The 19,611-nt window shown below is 45.3% G+C and overlaps 1 protein-coding gene across 4 annotated transcripts in view; it reads right to left on the reverse strand.

Moving 5' to 3' along the window:
* COL7A1 (collagen type VII alpha 1 chain) overlaps positions 1 to 19,611 on the reverse strand; it is a 122,781-nt gene that overhangs the window by 56,194 nt on the left and 46,976 nt on the right. For all 4 annotated transcript variants that reach the window (XM_040408529.1, XM_040408528.1, XM_040408530.1 and 1 more), the window contains exons 29-45: positions 17,506 to 17,649; positions 17,058 to 17,224; positions 16,768 to 16,794; positions 15,136 to 15,162; positions 14,980 to 15,024; positions 14,802 to 14,894; positions 14,098 to 14,169; positions 13,973 to 14,008; positions 13,835 to 13,888; positions 13,338 to 13,406; positions 12,389 to 12,502; positions 11,684 to 11,710; positions 11,179 to 11,232; positions 11,023 to 11,094; positions 10,699 to 10,758; positions 10,553 to 10,588; positions 7,808 to 7,852 (exon numbers count right to left, since the gene is read on the reverse strand). In XM_040408529.1, the coding sequence (XP_040264463.1) occupies positions 7,808 to 7,852; positions 10,553 to 10,588; positions 10,699 to 10,758; positions 11,023 to 11,094; positions 11,179 to 11,232; positions 11,684 to 11,710; positions 12,389 to 12,502; positions 13,338 to 13,406; positions 13,835 to 13,888; positions 13,973 to 14,008; positions 14,098 to 14,169; positions 14,802 to 14,894; positions 14,980 to 15,024; positions 15,136 to 15,162; positions 16,768 to 16,794; positions 17,058 to 17,224; positions 17,506 to 17,649 (1,142 nt within the window). The remainder of the gene's footprint in view (positions 1 to 7,807; positions 7,853 to 10,552; positions 10,589 to 10,698; positions 10,759 to 11,022; positions 11,095 to 11,178; positions 11,233 to 11,683; positions 11,711 to 12,388; positions 12,503 to 13,337; positions 13,407 to 13,834; positions 13,889 to 13,972; positions 14,009 to 14,097; positions 14,170 to 14,801; positions 14,895 to 14,979; positions 15,025 to 15,135; positions 15,163 to 16,767; positions 16,795 to 17,057; positions 17,225 to 17,505; positions 17,650 to 19,611) is intronic.

The raw sequence follows: 19,611 nt of genomic DNA on the forward strand, positions 1-19,611 counted from the left end.
TTCCTTCTTTTTCCGACTACCCAGGGCAATCAGCTCCCCTCTGATGACCGCCTTATGCGTCTCCCAGACAGTCGTGACAGAGACGTCATCCGTGGTGTTCTCCCTAAAGAAGTGTTGTAATTTAGCTTCTATGTCTCTCATTCCCTCTACGTCGTCCAGCAGAGTCTCATTTAACCTCCATTGTCGAGATTGCTGAGGTAATTCAGAGAACACCACGGATGTCGTGACAGGAGCGTGATCTGATACCGTCATAGGATCAATGGTGGAGTTACTCACCAGTTCAGCGTGAGCGTCAGAGATGAAAATATAGTCTAGCCTGGAATAGACCTTGTGCGCAGCTGAGAAGAACGTGTAATCTAAGTCAGTGGGATGAGTCAGGCGCCAAGTGTCCAGTAAATGGGCCCCTGCTAGATGCTTATTAATCCTGCCAATAGCCGCTTGGGTCAACTGTGAGGAATGATCTGAAGCGTCTACTAGTGGGTTTAGGGCCACATTAAGATCCCCCCCTATTAAACAAATGCCCTCTGCAAAGGAAGTAAATTTAGTCAATGTAGTCTTCAACCATAGGCCCTGACCCCGGTTAGGACTGTATAGACTTGCCAGTGTTACCAACACGGTCCCAATTTTACCTTTTCCGAACATAAATTGTCCCTCTGGGTCAGTCAAGGATGAGACAAGGGAGAAGGGAACCCTCCTGGATATGGCAATCCCCGCGCCCCTGGAAGCCTTGGCATGAGAGCTGATGAACCACTGATTAAAGTAGGACTGGGAGAGTTTAGGAACATGGCCGAGCTTAAGGTGCAGCTCTTGGAAAAAACAGACATCTGTGCGTCTCTTTTTTAGCAGTCTGATCACCTGTGAGCGCTTTTGGGGGGTATTAAAACCCCGTACATTGAATGTAGTGCAGTTAACTGCAGCCATCAGTGTAATGATATACACATGTGCGTGCATATAATAACATCCGTGAGCATGGACAGGGAAACAGGGGGAACAAACAGGGGAACGCCTTGTCTTGGACAAGGTCCTTTGATCCCTTTAGCCAGAATTTTGTTAATAAAAGCAAAATATGTAATCCTGCAAGCAAAAGAGGGTCAAAGGAAATAAGAGAACTCCGTGCGGGAGCACAGGAACCACCGGTGACAAGGTGGGAGCAGGCCGACATAGTGTCAGACAGTACTGCTCCTGGCCACAAATCAGGGTTCCCCACCCCCACAAAGTGTGCTGACATTAGTATGCATGTGTGAACATAGCCACTCTCTTAACTGCCTGACAGAATCTGGCTATACATATCAGGGATTCACAATATACTGTGTGCGCCTACTAACTGACAACCTGAGAGAATGCATTACTTATATAACCTCTATGGTAGTCGCCCATAACAACATTAAGTGAATGCAGCTTCCACCCTCCACATAGGGAGCACTGACTTCCTCCATCTTAAATGTGCTCCTATAACATATTGAACATTAACTGAGGAGCTTGCAATCTAACAGCCCACATACAACCTGTGGAGAATGTTCAAGTAATTCTTTGCTTTGCTCCTTTTCTTGATGGCACCTTCGACCATCTGGAACTATCAGGGAGTTCTGGGAGCGGGACGCCAGTGTCCGCCGAGGGCAGCCATGATGGGATATCTTGTGGCGTGGTGTTGAGCAGCTCCCACGCTGCCGGCAGATCACTAGGGGTCCGGATCGTGCACCTCTTTCCTTCCCTGGAAAATGTGAGGCCAAATGGAAAAAGCCACTTAAAGGGGATCTTTCTCTGGCGCAGAATCTCGGTGACCGGGCGCAGGATTCTTCTTTTATTCAGGGTTGAAGGTGCGAGATCCTGGAATAGCAGAATCTTGGCTCCATCATGCTTTAGATCTCCCTTCTCCCTGGCCGCTTTAAAAATCGCAGCGGTATCTACGTACCGCAAGAGACCGCAGACCACATCACGAGGGGGTTCTCCCTCCCTGGGTTTAGGCCGCAGAGAGCGATGGATGCGCTCGATTGTGACTGCAGATGCACCTTCAGGGCCCAGCAGGGAGGTGAAAATGGCGGATGCTGCTGCAGGAAGCTCCTCATGTGACACTGCTTCTGGCAAGCCTCTGAAGCGCACATTTTTGCGCCTGCTTCTATTTTCCTGATCTTCAATCAGGGCGTATGCATGATCCAGAGAAGACAGGTAAGCAGAGCTGTTATCTCCAATCGCACGGGTGTAATTCAGGATGGCCCCCTGTGTATCTTCAAGCCTCTCCACTCTATGGCCGATGTGCTTAATGTCCTCCTTTATCTCAGTGAACTCCTGCATCACCGGCCGTATCACTGACAGGAGGGCCTGTTGTAGGAACCGCTTTGAGATAGGTTCAGCAGCTTCAGCCTGCGATCCCTGGGAGCTCTCAGTAGCCGGGCTGTCTGCTCTCTCAGCCTCCTCCATGCTGTCATCAGGGTCAGGAGGGGCCATCTTAGGTCTCTCTGTTACTGGAGCTGCAGACCGCTTGTTAAGGTATTTCTCCATCTCAGAGGGACCCCGATCTTGCTTGAGGGGTTCAGGTCTTTCTTTGGGCAGGTATTTGCCGATTTTCCCCATATTTGTGCAGTTAAGAAGCGAAATAAACCACTTTGTGAGGCAAAGAAGAGGAGAGCTCTCCTCACATGCAGCCGGTCAGGAAGCTGGTCAAGCTCCGCCTATAGTAGTTATATTCTTATACATAGGAGCAGTATTATAGTAGTTATAGTCTAGTACATAGGAGCAGTATTATAGTAGCTATATTCTTGTACATAGGAGCAGTATTATAGTAGTTATATTCTTGTACATAGGAGCAGTATTATAGTAGTTATATTCTTGTACATAGGGGCAGTATTATAGTAGTTATATTCTTGTACATAGGAGCAGTATTATAGTAGTTATATTCTTGTACATAGGAGGCAGTATTATAGTAGTTATATTCTTGTACATAGGAGCAGTATTATAGTAGTTATATTCTTGTACATATGAGCAGTATTATAGTAGTTATATTCCTGTACATAGGAGGCAGTATTATAGTAGTTATATTCCTGTACATAGGAAGCAGTATTATAGTAGTTATATTCCTGTACATAGGAGCAGTATTATAGTAGTTATATTCTTGTACATAGGAGCAGTATTATAGTAGTTATATTCTTGTACATAGGAGGCAGTATTATAGTAGTTATATTCTTGTACATAGGAGCAGTATTATAGTATTTATATTCTTGTACATAGGAGCAGTATTATAGTAGTTATATTCTTGTACATAGGAGGCAGTATTATAGTAGTTATATTCCTGTACATAGGGGCAGTATTATAGTAGTTATATTCTTGTACATAGGAGCAGTATTATAGTAGTTATATTCTTGTACATAGGGGGCAGTATAATAGTAGTTATATTCTTGTACATTGGAGCAGTATTATAGTAGTTATATTCTTGTACATAGGAGCAGTATTATAGTAGTTATATTCTTGTACATAGGAGCAGTATTATAGTAGTTATATTCTTGTACATAGGAGCAGTATTATAGTAGTTATATTCTTGTACATAGGAGCAGTATTATAGTAGTTATATTCTTGTACATAGGAGCAGTATTATAGTAGTTATATTCTTGTACATAGGAGGCAGTATTATAGTAGTTATATTCTTGTACATAGGAGCAGTATTATAGTAGTTATATTCTTGTACATATGAGCAGTATTATAGTAGTTATATTCCTGTACATAGGAGGCAGTATTATCGTCATCTGGGCATTTGAGCCCATAAAGCTGACTATAGAACTTATGGAATTCTTTCGCAATATCTGAAGTTTTATGTAATAGCCTGCCATCTTTATCTTTAATTCCAGCTATATAGGAAGCATATTTTTTCTGCTTAAGGAGCGAAGCCATGAGCCTCGTCCCTTTGTCTCCATGAGCATAAAAACGGAACTGGGCATATTGGTAAGATTTGGCCTGGTGATAGTTAAGGTGATCTTTTAATTTTTTCCTAGTTAGTGTTAGTTCTTGTTGGGCCTCTGTGGTTCTGGATTTTTTGTGCAGAGATTCTAGAGCTGAGATCTTCTCTAGTAATGTATGAAATGTTTTTTGTCTTTCCTTCTTTTTCCGACTACCCAGGGCAATCAGCTCCCCTCTGATGACCGCCTTATGCGTCTCCCAGACAGTCGTGACAGAGACGTCATCCGTGGTGTTCTCCCTAAAGAAGTGTTGTAATTTAGCTTCTATGTCTCTCATTCCCTCTACGTCGTCCAGCAGAGTCTCATTTAACCTCCATTGTCGAGATTGCTGAGGTAATTCAGAGAACACCACGGATGTCGTGACAGGAGCGTGATCTGATACCGTCATAGGATCAATGGTGGAGTTACTCACCAGTTCAGCGTGAGCGTCAGAGATGAAAATATAGTCTAGCCTGGAATAGACCTTGTGCGCAGCTGAGAAGAATGTGTAATCTAAGTCAGTGGGATGAGTCAGGCGCCAAGTGTCCAGTAAATGGGCCCCTGCTAGATGCTTATTAATCCTGCCAATAGCCGCTTGGGTCAACTGTGAGGAATGATCTGAAGCGTCTACTAGTGGGTTTAAGGCCACATTAAGATCCCCCCCTATTAAACAAATGCCCTCTGCAAAGGAAGTAAATTTAGTCAATGTAGTCTTCAACCATAGGCCCTGACCCCGGTTAGGACTGTATAGACTTGCCAGTGTTACCAGCACGGTCCCAATTTTACCTTTTCCGAACATAAATTGTCCCTCTGGGTCAGTCAAGGATGAGACAAGGGAGAAGGGAACCCTCCTGGATATGGCAATCCCCGCGCCCCTGGAAGCCTTGGCATGAGAGCTGATGAACCACTGATTAAAGTAGGACTGGGAGAGTTTAGGAACATGGCCGAGCTTAAGGTGCAGCTCTTGGAAAAAACAGACATCTGTGCGTCTCTTTTTTAGCAGTCTGATCACCTGTGAGCGCTTTTGGGGGGTATTAAAACCCCGTACATTGAATGTAGTGCAGTTAACTGCAGCCATCAGTGTAATGATATACACATGTGCGTGCATATAATAACATCCGTGAGCATGGACAGGGAAACAGGGGGAACAAACAGGGGAACGCCTTGTCTTGGACAAGGTCCTTTGATCCCTTTAGCCAGAATTTTGTTAATAAAAGCAAAATATGTAATCCTGCAAGCAAAAGAGGGTCAAAGGAAATAAGAGAACTCCGTGCGGGAGCACAGGAACCACCGGTGACAAGGTGGGAGCAGGCCGACATACTCAGTGTCAGACAGTACTGCTCCTGGCCACAAATCAGGGTTCCCCACCCCCACAAAGTGTGCTGACATTAGTATGCATGTGTGAACATAGCCACTCTCTTAACTGCCTGAAAGAATCTGGCTATACATATCAGGGAATCACAGTATACTGTATGCACCTACTAACTGACAACCTGAGAGAATGCATTACTTATATAACCTCTATGGTAGTCGCCCATAACAACATTAAGTGAATGCAGCTTCCACCCTCCACATAGGGAGCACTGACTTCCTCCATCTTAAATGTGCTCCTATAACATATTGAACATTAACTGAGGAGCTTGCAATCTAACAGCCCACATACAACCTGTGGAGAATGTTCAAGTAATTCTTTGCTTTGCTCCTTTTCTTGATGGCACCTTCGACCATCTGGAACTATCAGGGAGTTCTGGGAGCGGGACGCCAGTGTCCGCCGAGGGCAGCCATGATGGGATATCTTGTGGCGTGGTGTTGAGCAGCTCCCACGCTGCCGGCAGATCACTAGGGGTCCGGATCGTGCACCTCTTTCCTTCCCTGGAAAATGTGAGGCCAAATGGAAAAAGCCACTTAAAGGGGATCTTTCTCTGGCGCAGAATCTCGGTGACAGGCCGCAGGATTCTTCTTTTATTCAGGGTTGAAGGTGCGAGATCCTGGAATAGCAGAATCTTGGCTCCATCATGCTTTAGATCTCCCTTCTCCCTGGCCACTTTAAAAATCGCAGCGGTATCTACGTACCGCAAGAGTCCGCAGACCACATCACGAGGGGGTTCTCCCTCCCTGGGTTTAGGCCGCAGAGAGCGATGGATGCGCTCGATTGTGACTGCAGATGCACCTTCAGGGCCCAGCAGGGAGGTGAAAATGGCGGATGCTGCTGCAGGAAGCTCCTCATGTGACACTGCTTCTGGCAAGCCTCTGAAGCGCACATTTTTGCGCCTGCTTCTATTTTCCTGATCTTCAATCAGGGCGTATGCATGATCCAGGGAAGACAGGTAAGCAGAGCTGTTATCTCCAATCGCACGGGTGTAATTCAGGATGGCCCCCTGTGTATCTTCAAGCCTCTCCACTCTATGGCCGATGTGCTTAATGTCCTCCTTTATCTCAGTGAACTCCTGCATCACCGGCCGTATCACTGACAGGAGGGCCTGTTGTAGGAACCGCTTTGAGATAGGTTCAGCAGCTTCAGCCTGCGATCCCTGGGAGCTCTCAGTAGCCGGGCTGTCTGCTCTCTCAGCCTCCTCCATGCTGTCATCAGGGTCAGGAGGGGCCATCTTAGGTCTCTCTGCTACTGGAGCTGCAGGCCGCTTGTTAAGGTATTTCTCCATCTCAGAGGGACCCCGATCTTGCTTGAGGGGTTCAGGTCTTTCTTTGGGCAGGTATTTGCCGATTTTCCCCATATTTGTGCAGTTAAGAAGCGAAATAAACCACTTTGTGAGGCAAAGAAGAGGAGAGCTCTCCTCACATGCAGCCGGTCAGGAAGCTGGTCAAGCTCCGCCCCCTATAGTAGTTATATTCTTGTACATAGGAGCAGTATTATAGTAGTTATATTCTTATACATAGGAGCAGTATTATAGTAGTTATAGTCTAGTACATAGGAGCAGTATTATAGTAGCTATATTCTTGTACATAGGAGCAGTATTATAGTAGTTATATTCTTGTACATAGGAGCAGTATTATAGTAGTTATATTCTTGTACATAGGGGCAGTATTATAGTAGTTATATTCTTGTACATAGGAGCAGTATTATAGTAGTTATATTCTTGTACATAGGAGGCAGTATTATAGTAGTTATATTCTTGTACATAGGAGGCAGTATTATAGTAGTTATATTCTTGTACATAGGAGCAGTATTATAGTATTTATATTCTTGTACATAGGAGCAGTATTATAGTAGTTATATTCTTGTACATAGGAGGCAGTATTATAGTAGTTATATTCCTGTACATAGGGGCAGTATTATAGTAGTTATATTCTTGTACATAGGAGCAGTATTATAGTAGTTATATTCTTGTACATAGGGGGCAGTATAATAGTAGTTATATTCTTGTACATTGGAGCAGTATTATAGTAGTTATATTCTTGTACATAGGAGCAGTATTATAGTAGTTATATTCTTGTACATAGGAGCAGTATTATAGTAGTTATATTCTTGTACATAGGAGCAGTATTATAGTAGTTATATTCTTGTACATAGGAGCAGTATTATAGTAGTTATATTCTTGTACATAGGAGCAGTATTATAGTAGTTATATTCTTGTACATAGGAGCAGTATTATAGTAGTTATATTCCTGTACATAGGAGCAGTATTATAGTATTTATATTCTTGTCCATAGGAGCAGTATTATAGTAGTTATATTCTTGTACATAGGAGGCAGTATTATAGTAGTTATATTCTTGTACATAGAAGTATTATAGTAGTTATATTCTTATACATAGGAGCAGTATAATAGTAGTTATATTCTTATACATAGGAGCAGTATTATAGTAGTTATATTCTTGTCCATAGGAGCAGTATTATAGTAGTTATATTCTTGTAATTTTTCACCTTCACTCCAGGGTCTCCATCCAGGCCAGATTGTCCACGGTCACCCTATTAATGAACAGGATGAGATATAATAAGTTATTACGTTTTAATGCCTGCGAGTCAAAGATAAATCCTGAGACTTTCAGTATAAGGTGTATAACATGAGACAATTTATTTGGTAGCTAGATAGATTTAAATGAAAAAAGTGTCAGGAGGATAGAGAGGAATAAGGAGATGGTAAAGTAGACTGATAAGAAGGAGGTGAAAGAAGGATAAGGAGGAGGTAAGGGAGAAAGATAAGAAGAAGGTGACAGAAATCGATAGGGAGGAGGTGACAGAAGGATAAAGAGGAGGTGAAGGAGATGGATGAGGAGAAGGTGAAGGATAAGGAGGTGGTAAAGGACACAAATAAGGAGGACGTGAAGGAGAATGATACAAGGGAGATGAAAAAGGTGGATAAGGAACAAGTAAAGAAGGAGGGGTAAAGAAGAAGGAGGCGGAGGAGAAGGAGAAGGAGAGATAAACGAGAATGATAATGAGAAAGTGAAGGATGAGGTGGAGGAGATGGATGAGGTGGAGGGGATGGATAAGGAGGAGGGTAAAGAGAATCATAAGGAGGAGGTGCAGAAGAAGGATGAGGTAGAGAAGAAGGAGAAAGAGGAGGTGAAGGAGAAAGAAGAGATGAGGGAGAAGGATAAGGTGGAGGATGTGAAGAGGTTGTAAAAGGAGGGGGTAAAGAAGAAGGAAAGACACAAACAGAAGAAGTAAAAGAGGTAAATTAAGGAAAGTGATAAAGGAGAAGAGTATGAAAAATGGATGAAAGCAAAAGATGAGAGGGAGAAGTAGAAGGTGAAGAATAACAAAGAAAATAAGAAGATTAAGATTAGTAGAAAAAGTAAGAGAAAGAGGAGAAAGAAATATTTAAAGCAATATTCCAAGATATTGCCTAAAATAACCTCACAGCTTTCTACAGGTTGTGTCCGGTACTACAACATACTCACTTCAGTGGAGCTGAGCTGCAGTTTCAGACATGACCCATGGACGGGTGTGATGCCGTTTCTGGTACAGACATGACCCATGAACGGGTGTGAGGCTGTTTCTGGTACAGACATGACCCATGGACGGGTGTGATGCTGTTTCTGGTACAGACATGACCCATGGACGGGTGTGATGCTGTTTCTGGTACAGACATGACCCATGGACGGGTGTGATGCCGTTTCTGGTACAGACATGACCCATGAACGGGTGTGAGGCTGTTTCTGGTACAGACATGACCCATGGACGGGTGTGATGCTGTTTCTGGTACAGACATGACCCATGGACGGGTGTGATGCTGTTTCTGGTACAGACATGACCCATGGACGGGTGTGATGCCGTTTCTGGTACAGACATGACCCATGGACGGGTGTGATGCCGTTTCTGGTACAGACATGACCCATGAACGGGTGTGATGCTGTTTCTGGTACAGACATGACCCATGGACGGGTGCGATGCTGTTTCTGGTACAGACATGACCCATGGACGGGTGTGATGCTGTTTCTGGTACAGACATGACCCATGGACGGGTGTGATGCTGTTTCTGGTACAGACATGACCCATGAACGGGTGTGATGCTGTTTCTGGTACAGACATGACCCATGGACGGGTGTGATGCTGTTTCTGGTACAGACATGACCCATGGACGGGTGTGATGCTGTTTCTGGTACAGACATGACCCATGAACGGGTGTGATGCTGTTTCTGGTACAGACATGACCCATGGACGGGTGTGATGCTGTTTCTGGTACAGACATGACCCATGGACGGGTGTGATGCCGTTTCTGGTACAGACATGACCCATGGACGGGTGTGATGCTGTTTCTGGTACAGACATGACCCATGGACGGGTGTGATGCTGTTTCTGGTACAGACATGACCCATGAACGGGTGTGATGCTGTTTCTGGTACAGACATGACCCATGGACGGGTGTGATGCCGTTTCTGGTACAGACATGACCCATGGACGGGTGTGATGCCGTTTCTGGTACAGACATGACCCATGGACGGGTGTGATGCTGTTTCTGGTACAGACATGACCCATGGACGGGTGTGATGCTGTTTCTGGTACAGACATGACCCATGAACGGGTGTGATGCTGTTTCTGGTACAGACATGACCCATGGACGGGTGTGATGCCGTTTCTGGTACAGACATGACCCATGGACGGGTGTGATGCCGTTTCTGGTACAGACATGACCCATGGACGGGTGTGATGCCGTTTCTGGTACAGGGCAGTTTGTCTTATTCCTCTAACAATCACTCCAGTCATGCTGTTACATTGTTGTCACATTGGGATAGTTCTTTCTATTCTTGGCTACTTTGTTACAACCACTGTTGTTCTGACCAGGGCTGGATCATAGTGAGGGCAGTGCCCCAGTAGCTCCCACTACAAATGGGTCCTAGGGGGCTTCATCCATGGACCAGACTGTCCAGGTCTGTTTCTCCAATCTATTAGTTACAATCACAAACGGAACAGGCAAAGAGTTTGTCTGGTGGGTGTCATTTACATTGTAGGCCACAGTCTAATTTTGCCAGTGTACCGACCAGCATGCTGATGGCATAGAGGGCACCTATTAATGTAGGTGTCATAATTTGGTGCATATAATTTTAGAAAAATTCTCTGTACCTGTAGATGTGGAGCAATTTGTCAGAAAGGAGGAAGGCTTAAGACGCAACATTTTGTGCCAAAACTGAGCACATTTTTTTCCATTTATCCTCTAGCACTTACTTTTATTCCTTGTTCTCCTGGAGGTCCTCTGGGCCCCTACAGAATAGAAATAAATGACAGTACATCAGCGACACGGCATCGCAATCCTTATAATCACATATTGTTAGGGTCATGAAATTGTGTCATATAATTAGATTGGAACTCACTCGATCACCTGGATCTCCGGGTCGTCCTTGTTCACCGGGGAAGCCTTCTCCTGCCTCTCCCTGGAACAGAAAGTCATCGCAACGACTCAAAATCGAGATTTATCCCTCCCCCTAAAAAAAATACAAAATAATGATGCTGGCCAAGTCATGGGGATTACCTGCAGGGGGCGCTGTCGCGACTCTGATGCCTAAGGAGGGCCAATTATGACCCCTTTGCCACATCAGTGGTAACCAGCATGTCATGCTTGGTATTATACTAGGGCCAGGGAGACTCACTGAACCTCTGCCCATGACTGATGAACTGCTGACGTAACAGTCACTTACCTTGTCACCTTTTAGTCCTTGAAGTCCTGCTGGCCCCCGGGGCCCCGGTGATCCGTTTTGACCAGGCAGACCCTTTAAAATAAAGATGGAGATATTTTGCTTACATGATTTATTCAATTCTAGGTAAAATGTGACTTTTCTTATCGCTCCACTTACTGGACTTCCCGGCTCTCCCTTGCTGGCCACACCATTGACTAATCCTGGAAGACCCTGCAAGATGGAGAAGTGATTTAATTGTATGGGCAATGTCCTGATATCATATAGGTTGGGGATGGGGAGTCCTGTAGGGTTGGCTCCTTTATTAAGGCAAAGCTCCTGATATCCTTAGCTTCAGGGATGAAATATTCTATTTCAGCATCCATTATATAATATAAAAATGGCATACTGTACTAGTTTGCATTATCACAAGATAGCAAGAGTTGACAACCTCTGTCACGAACCAGATAAGTGCTCTGTATAGTTGTCACCGCCCTCTATGACCTGCAATGCAGTATCCGCTTTCCCAGAAACTAATATCAGCTCATTCTGTAGTAATATTTCCTCACTAGTGGTAGATGGGAGTGACCTCTAGTGGTCGGGTTGTAGAACTGCACTTTTTACGACAAGTATAAATTGTGTTGAGTCTTATAGTCAGGTAATAGGTAATATGAAGTGCACTTACTCTCTCACCTCGTTCTCCTCTTTCTCCCTGGCAGAAAATAAGTGACACAAATTCATTTTATGTTTAGACGAAGCCCATTAGATTTTTTTAATACTTTGCCTAAAATAAATTTTCAATTAATTTGCCTTCTTGTCCATAGAATTCAATATTATGGCTTAACTTTTTCCCCCATAGGGGGCAGTATAATAGTAATTATATAATTATCAACTTGAGATTAAAGGGGTTTTCCAAGACTTTAATGCTGATGACCTATAGGTCATCAGTATCTGATCGATGGGGGTCTGACACCCGGGACCCCCGCCAATCAGCTGCTCGAGAAGGCAGCGACGCTCGCAGTAGCACCTTGGCCTTCTCTCAGCTTTTCCTACGACACGTTCATCGTTCTTGTGGCCTAGGCATAGCTCAGCCCCATTGACGTGAATGGGGCTGAGCTGCGATACCAAGCACGGCCACTACACTATGTACGGCGCTGTGCTTGGTGAGCACAAAAAAGGCTGCGGCGCTCACAAAGAGCTGATCAACGGGGTCCCAGGTGTTGGACCCCCACCAATCAGTTACTGATGACTTATCCTAAGGATAGGTCAGCAGTATTCAATTCTTGGAAAAACCCTTTTAATATTATATTAGTACAGTATTTTTGGACATGGGGGCAGTACATAAAGAAATCTCTGCATTACATGGGATCGCAGCGACAAAGAAAATGACCTTCACTGATTGTCCTGAAACACCTGGAGGTCCGCTGGGTCCTTCTGGTCCAGGTTGTCCTGGAGTTCCTGGTAATCCTCTCTGTCCCGGGATTCCAGGCTGACCAGGAGTTCCCTAATAATAATAAAAAAAAAAAAAGAATGAAAAAAAATCATCAGTGCGTTACTAGCTATATCGCTGTAAATGCGGTACTACTACTAATTAACTACCGCCAGTAGCCCTTGTACTTGGTTCAAAATTTTCAGATCTTAAAAGCACCAAAATTTAAAGGGATGTTATAGGATTATAAAATAGGGCCTTTTATTTTATTTTTGAAACAGCGCCACTCTTGGTCAGCATCTGGTATAGCAGCATACATTTAAATGGGGATGAACTGCAATACTGACACAGACCTAGGTAACCTTGATTTTACACTGCATGTATCTTCAAATGTATATTCTTCTGCTATTTCTTTTACCGGGTGCTACTTTTTGGGTTGTCTAAGCATTTCATGAGGAATGCAAAGTGCAAAATGTATAGTAAACTATTACATCAAACAATATGTGTATTCTCCGTACATTAAAGAATAACCTTGTCTATATTCGGACAGAATCTAGAAGCCATATATAAGCATACTGCTTTTGGGTAGACTATTCATGCTGTGCTGTATAATAAATGCATAGCAGTGGTCTCCCCCTGGTGGTCATATGTGGTATTTCATGCCTGAAAATGAGACTAATAACTACTATTATGTCCTAAAAGGGTGTACCAATTTTCGGCACACCTCATAGCTCAGGTGTACAGCTTCTGTTTCAGTCACTAACAGCAAGCAGAGATCTTGAAAAATAGAACACAAAATACATTACAAAAGAGTTGCAGAACTTTACAGGTTAGCCTTATTGACGTAAAAGTGGAAAAGTCCTTTAACAAGGATGATGTCACACAGGGAGATAGTTTTTTTTGTACTTACCGGATTGCCCGTTTCGCCTTTTCGGCCTGGTACCCCTCCTCCGCCGTTTATCACCTCCCCGGGTTCACCCTGTGCAGAGATGATATAGGATAGGACCTTATCATATGGGTAATAATAATAAGTGCTTGTGGTGGTTCAACCCTGGAGAAAATCTTAATACTAGGCGGCCCTAGAGTAATAGGGCCACAGCGCCCCCGACACTGAGGTAGGAACACCAGCCCACATGCACCCTGGTCGCTAGGAACACAAACTCCTTCCATTCATTCCGACAGAGGTAGCTGTCGGGTAGAATCAGGGGGAACATGTCAAGTAAGACTCTCCCCACGTTGCATTTCAACATGTGTTATCCTTTTGTTCTCAGGGAGATAAGCCACCATCCAGCAGCTCTCCCTATTGAAAGCACATGCATACTAGCTGAGCATGCATGTGTATGGTTAAGGGGGAAGGGAGGGGGTTCAAGTGAGATACTTGATGTGTATGGCCAGCCTTAAACTTACTGGTAATCCTCTCTCTCCTCTTGGACCAACTGGACCTGCAGGTCCGCCTTCCCCCTAAGAGACCAGAACAATATGGGTTAAGTGAATGGAGTAATAGTCGAGTGTTCCTATATGAAGGTAGGTCCTCTGACTACTTACTGCTTCCCCCTTCTCGCCTTGAGATCCTTTACTCCCCTAAAATACAACAATGTATCCTTTCCATCAAATCAGTGTAAAACACACCGATACAATGCACATTAGCATTATGATATGGGGTGACTCACCGGGGTGCCAGGCGTGCCATTACTACCAGGGCGGCCGGGACTTCCTGGGAGACCATCATCTCCTGGCTCTCCCTATAAGAACAAGTCATGTACGTATGTATCTGTCGCCATGCCATTCAGAATGGAGGCACCTGAGACATAGTTTTAGAATGTGTCCGCCACTTTAAGTGGGAGGAGCCTGTGCGGCAAGTCTAGACCGTAGTAGGGGTATGCCATGCCATTTATTTTCTAGAGCGTGCCTAACCAGCTGATCCTTTTTTTTTTTTTTGGTCTGGGGATGGTGCATTGCATTGCTAAATACAGTGAATACAAGGGCCCTTTAAGAGATGTCTTCTTAAAGGGCACCTGTCATTTACAAACACGGTGGAGACATCGATTCTATAGCAGAACTAATATCAAAGAGCCGGAAGTGTCTCTACCTGTAAAACACAACTTAAAAATTTTAAGGGACACTCTAGAAAAAATTGTGATACATTGTATTAACTCTAGTGCAGGACCCGAGGGGGTGGAGCATGACACAGGAATTCAAAGCCACCAAAGGGAGAATCTTTGTATCATACTCCGCCCCTCAAAGCTGTAACTGAAATTGACAAATAAGGTGGGCGTGACTTAATGTGAAAGGGTGGTACTTTGATTACAAGGGGTGTGGCAGTTTCATACTTGGTCATTGTCTGATCTATCTCTGCAATATTTCGGTTACTCACAGTTTCTCCCTTCTGTCCTCTTGTGGCTGTACCCTCTCCAGCAGGGCCACGGGGTCCAACTGGCCCCTGTGGACCAGGGGGACCTGGTCGACCCTGAAATATAAAAAAAATATTAAAAATTTTCAACGTGCTATTTTTAACTGGAGAAATGTCGCATCTCTGTGGTGTTGATACGCACGGAGTCTCCTGGTGGTCCTGTTGATCCTGGGCGGCCGCTGCTCCCCTAAAAGAATATGTCGTTTTAAAAAAAATATTTTGACAGTAAATACTTAATGACAGCCATAGAGTTAACTCTGTGACTGTGAATATATCGGGGTACAGGGGCGGTACTTACTATTTCTCCTTTCTGACCTCTCTCGCCCTAAACGTAGAAGGAAAATTATGGATGGTTAACCAGGAGAGAACTGAACTGACAATGTTCATGTGGGCACTCTGGGCCTGTTACCGCTGGCACTCTGGGCCTGTTACCGCTGGCACTCTGGGCCTGTTACCGATGGCACTCTGGGCCTGTTACCGATGGCACTCTGGGCCTGTTACCGCTGGCACTCTGGGCCTGTTACCGCTGGCACTCTGGGCCTGTTACCGATGGCACTCTGGGCCTGTTACCGATGGCACTCTGGGCCTGTTACCGATGGCACTCTGGGCCTGTTACCGATGGCACTCTGGGCCTGTTACCGCTGGCACTCTGGGCCTGTTACCGCTGGCACTCTGGGCCTGTTACCGATGGCACTCTGGGCCTGTTACCGCTGGCACTCTGGGCCTGTTACCGCTGGCACTCTGGGCCTGTTACCGATGGCACTCTGGGCCTGTTACCGATGGCACTCTGGGCCTGTTACCGCTGGCACTCTGGGCCTGTTACCGATGGCACTCTGGGCCTGTTCCCGATGGCACTCTGGGCCTGTTACCGATGGCACTCTGGGCCTGTTACCGATGGCACTCTGGGCCTGTTACCGATGGCACTCTGGGCCTGTTACCGCTGGCACTCTGGGCCTGTTACCGCTGGCACTCTGGGCCTGTTACCGCTGGCACTCTGGGCCTGTTACCGATGGCACTCTGGGCCTGTTACCGCTGGCACTCTGGGCCTGTTACCGCTGGCACTCTGGGCCTGTTACCGATGGCACTCTGGGCCTGTTACCGATGGCACTCTGGGCCTGTTACCGCTGGCACTCTGGGCCTGTTACCGATGGCACTCTGGGCCTGTTCCCGATGGCACTCTGGGCCTGTTACCGATGGCACTCTGGGCCTGTTACCGATGGCACTCTGGGCCTGTTACCGATGGCACTCTGGGCCTGTTACCGATGGCACTCTGGGCCTGTTACCGATGGCACTCTGGGCCTGTTACCGATGGCACTCTGGGCCTGTTCCCGCTGGCACTCTGGGCCTGTTCCCGCTGGCACTCTGGGCCTGTTCCCGCTGGCACTCTGGGCCTGTTCCCGCTGGCACTCTGGGCCTGTTCCCGCTGGCACTCTGGGCCTGTTCCCGCTGGCACTCTGGGCCTGTTCCCGCTGGCACTCTGGGCCTGTTCCCGCTGGCACTCTGGGCCTGTTCCCGCTGGCACTCTGGGCCTGTTCCCGCTGGCACTCTGGGCCTGTTCCCGATGGCACTCTGGGCCTGTTCCCGCTGGCACTCTTTGGCAGTTAATGGCATTGTGGATCCCCTGGTGCTGTTTATGGGGCCCCTCTGGCACTTTTTGTTATAATTTCCCTCTGACACTCTCAGTGTGGGTGTTCTGGGGATGTTAAAATAAACTCTACCACTTTTTATTTTTGGTCCCAGGAATTTATCAGATCGTCCGGCACTGTTATTTGGGCACTACTTCACTGTAAATGGGGGAACATGACAGTGGGTAAACGGCACTATTTTGGGGAGCATTCTGGAAGTCATTCTGAGGGTATAGTTCTTATGTTATAAGTAAAGGCAACGCTGAGGATAGTTGTCCATATACTACCACATTCATCATGCTCACCTGCGGGCATTGCACCGTACAAGGCTCCTAAAGGAAACAAAAAAAGATTGAAAAATCCCCCAATACCAGAAATGTTACAGTTGTTTTTACAGATTTTATTCTTATGCTTATAATAGTGCTGGGACGTTATAAGAGGAGCGGCTTATACATATGGATGTCAATGTCTGAAGGCTCTCAGCACTGGAGATATACAGTAGTGATCATGGGGGGCAGGGATCTGCCTTTCCTCTCCCCACCTCACATGTGGGCTATTCTATAGAACATTGGTCCAGTGCTGACCCAGAACTTACTTCCACTTGGGTGACAGTACATATCGCCTCTGCCAAAGGATCCATGAGGCTGTTCAGGTTTGCGATATCCGCTGTGTAAAAGACGTTCCGCGGGCTCTGACCAGAGACTATTCTACGTAGCTGTTCCTGGTCAGCTCCATTCGTTCCTACTGCCAAAACCCGAATACCTGGAGAAAGACAAAGAGGGTTCTTAAACTACATCACCCATCATCCTAAGCAAGTTGTGCTGCCCTGCTTTAAAGAGGACCTATCTATTCTTATGACTCTACAATAAGACATTCTTCTAATATCCCTACTAGAATTTATGAATGAATTGCTAGCAGTCTGCATAGAAGGTCCAGCTGGGTGTTACCAGTTTGGGGGGGGGGGTGTCCCTGCACTGTCCAACACATCCCTAAATCCAATACAAAACAATACATGCAACATGATGATACACTGTGTCATTTACCTGTAGCTGTGAGGGCATTCGCTGCTTGTAGAACATCATCTGATGATGGACTATCTGCAAAGATTACCAGAACACCAGGAACATTCTGCCTTCTGCCGTAGGCCCGGGTGAATAGATAGTTCCTTGCAAAATCTATGGCACCACCTGAAGAGGAACAGATGTAATATGTGATTATGGTAATAGCTGGGCACAGCGGAGAATAATGGAGATTGCACTCACTATTCTGCTGGTGGAGTCACTGTGTACATACATTACATTACTTATCCTGTACTGATCCTGAGTTACATCCTGTGTTATACTCCAGAGCTGCACTCACTATTCTGCTGGTGGAGTCACTGTGTACATACATTACTTATCCTGTACTGATCCTGAGTTACATCCTGTATTATACTACAGAGCTGCACTCACTATTCTGCTGGTGGAGTCACTGTGTACATACATTACTTATCCTGTACTGATCCTGGGTTACATCCTGTATTATCCTCCAGAGCTGTACTCACTATTCTGCTGGTGGAGTCACTGTGTACATACATTACTTATCCTGTACTGATCCTGAGTTACATCCTGTATTATCCTCCAGAGCTGCACTCACTATTCTGCTGGTGGAGTCACTGTGTACATACATTACTTATCCTGTACTGATCCTGGGTTACATCCTGTATTATACTCCAGAGCTGCACTCACTATTCTGCTGGTGCAGTCACTGTGTACATACATTACTTATCCTGTACTGATCCTGAGTTACATCCTGTATTATACTCCAGAGCTGAACTCACTATTCTGCTGGTGCAGTCACTGTGTACATACATTACATTACTTATCCTGTACTGATCCTGAGTTACATCCTGTGTTATACTCCAGAGCTGCACTCACTATTCTGCTGGTGGAGTCACTGTGTACATACATTACATTACTTATCCTGTACTGATCCTGAGTTACATCCTGTATTATACTCCAGAGCTGCACTCACTATTCTGCTGGTGCAGTCACTGTGGACATACATTACTTATCCTGTACTGATCCTGAGTTACACCCTGTATTATACTCCAGAGCTGCACTCACTATTCTGCTGGTGCAGTCACTGTGTACATACATTACTTATCCTGTACTGATCTAGAGTTACATCCTGTATTATACTCCAGAGCTGCATTCACTATTCTGCTGGTGCAGTCACTGTGTACATACATTACTTATCCTGTACTGATCCTGAGTTACATCCTGTAGTATACTCCAGAGCTGCATTCACTATTCTGCTGGTGCAGTCACTGTGTACATACATTACATTACTTATCCTGTACTGATCCTGAGTTACATCCTGTATTATACTCCAGAGCTGTACTTACTATTCTGCTGGTGGAGTCACTGTGTACATACATTACATTACTTATCCTGTACTGATCCTCAGTTACATCCTGTATTATACTCCAGAGCTGCACTCACTATTCTGCTGGGGCAGTCACTGTGTACATACATTACTTATCCTGTACTCATCCTGGGTTACATCCTGTATTATACTCCAGAGCTGCACTCACTATTCTGCTGGTGCTTCACTGTGTACATACATTACATTACTTATCCTGTACTGATCCTGAGTTACATCCTGTATTATACTCCAGAGCTGCACTCTCTATTCTGATGGTGCAGTCACTGTGTACATACATTACTTATCCTGTACTGATCCTGAGTTACATCCTGTATTATACTCCAGAGCTGCACTCACTATTCTGCTGGTGCAGTCACTGTGTACATACATTACATTACTTATCATGTACTAATCCTCAGTTATATCCTGTATTATACTCCAGAGCTGCACTCACTATTCTGCTGGTGGAGTCACTGTGTACATACATTACATTACTTATCCTGTACTGATCCCGAGTTACATCCTGTATTATACTCCAGAGCTGCACTCACAATTCTGCTGGTGCAGTCACTGTGTACATACATTACATTACTTATCCTGTACTCATCCTGGGTTACAGCCTGTATTATACTCCAGAGCTGCACTCACTATTCTGCTGGGGCAGTCACTGTGTACATACATTAATTATCCTGTACTGATCCTGAGTTTCATCCTATATTATACTCCAGAGCTGCACTCACTAG

Source organism: Bufo bufo, chromosome 9 (assembly GCF_905171765.1).
Source record: "Bufo bufo chromosome 9, aBufBuf1.1, whole genome shotgun sequence".
Classification (NCBI taxonomy): Eukaryota; Metazoa; Chordata; class Amphibia; order Anura; family Bufonidae; genus Bufo; species Bufo bufo.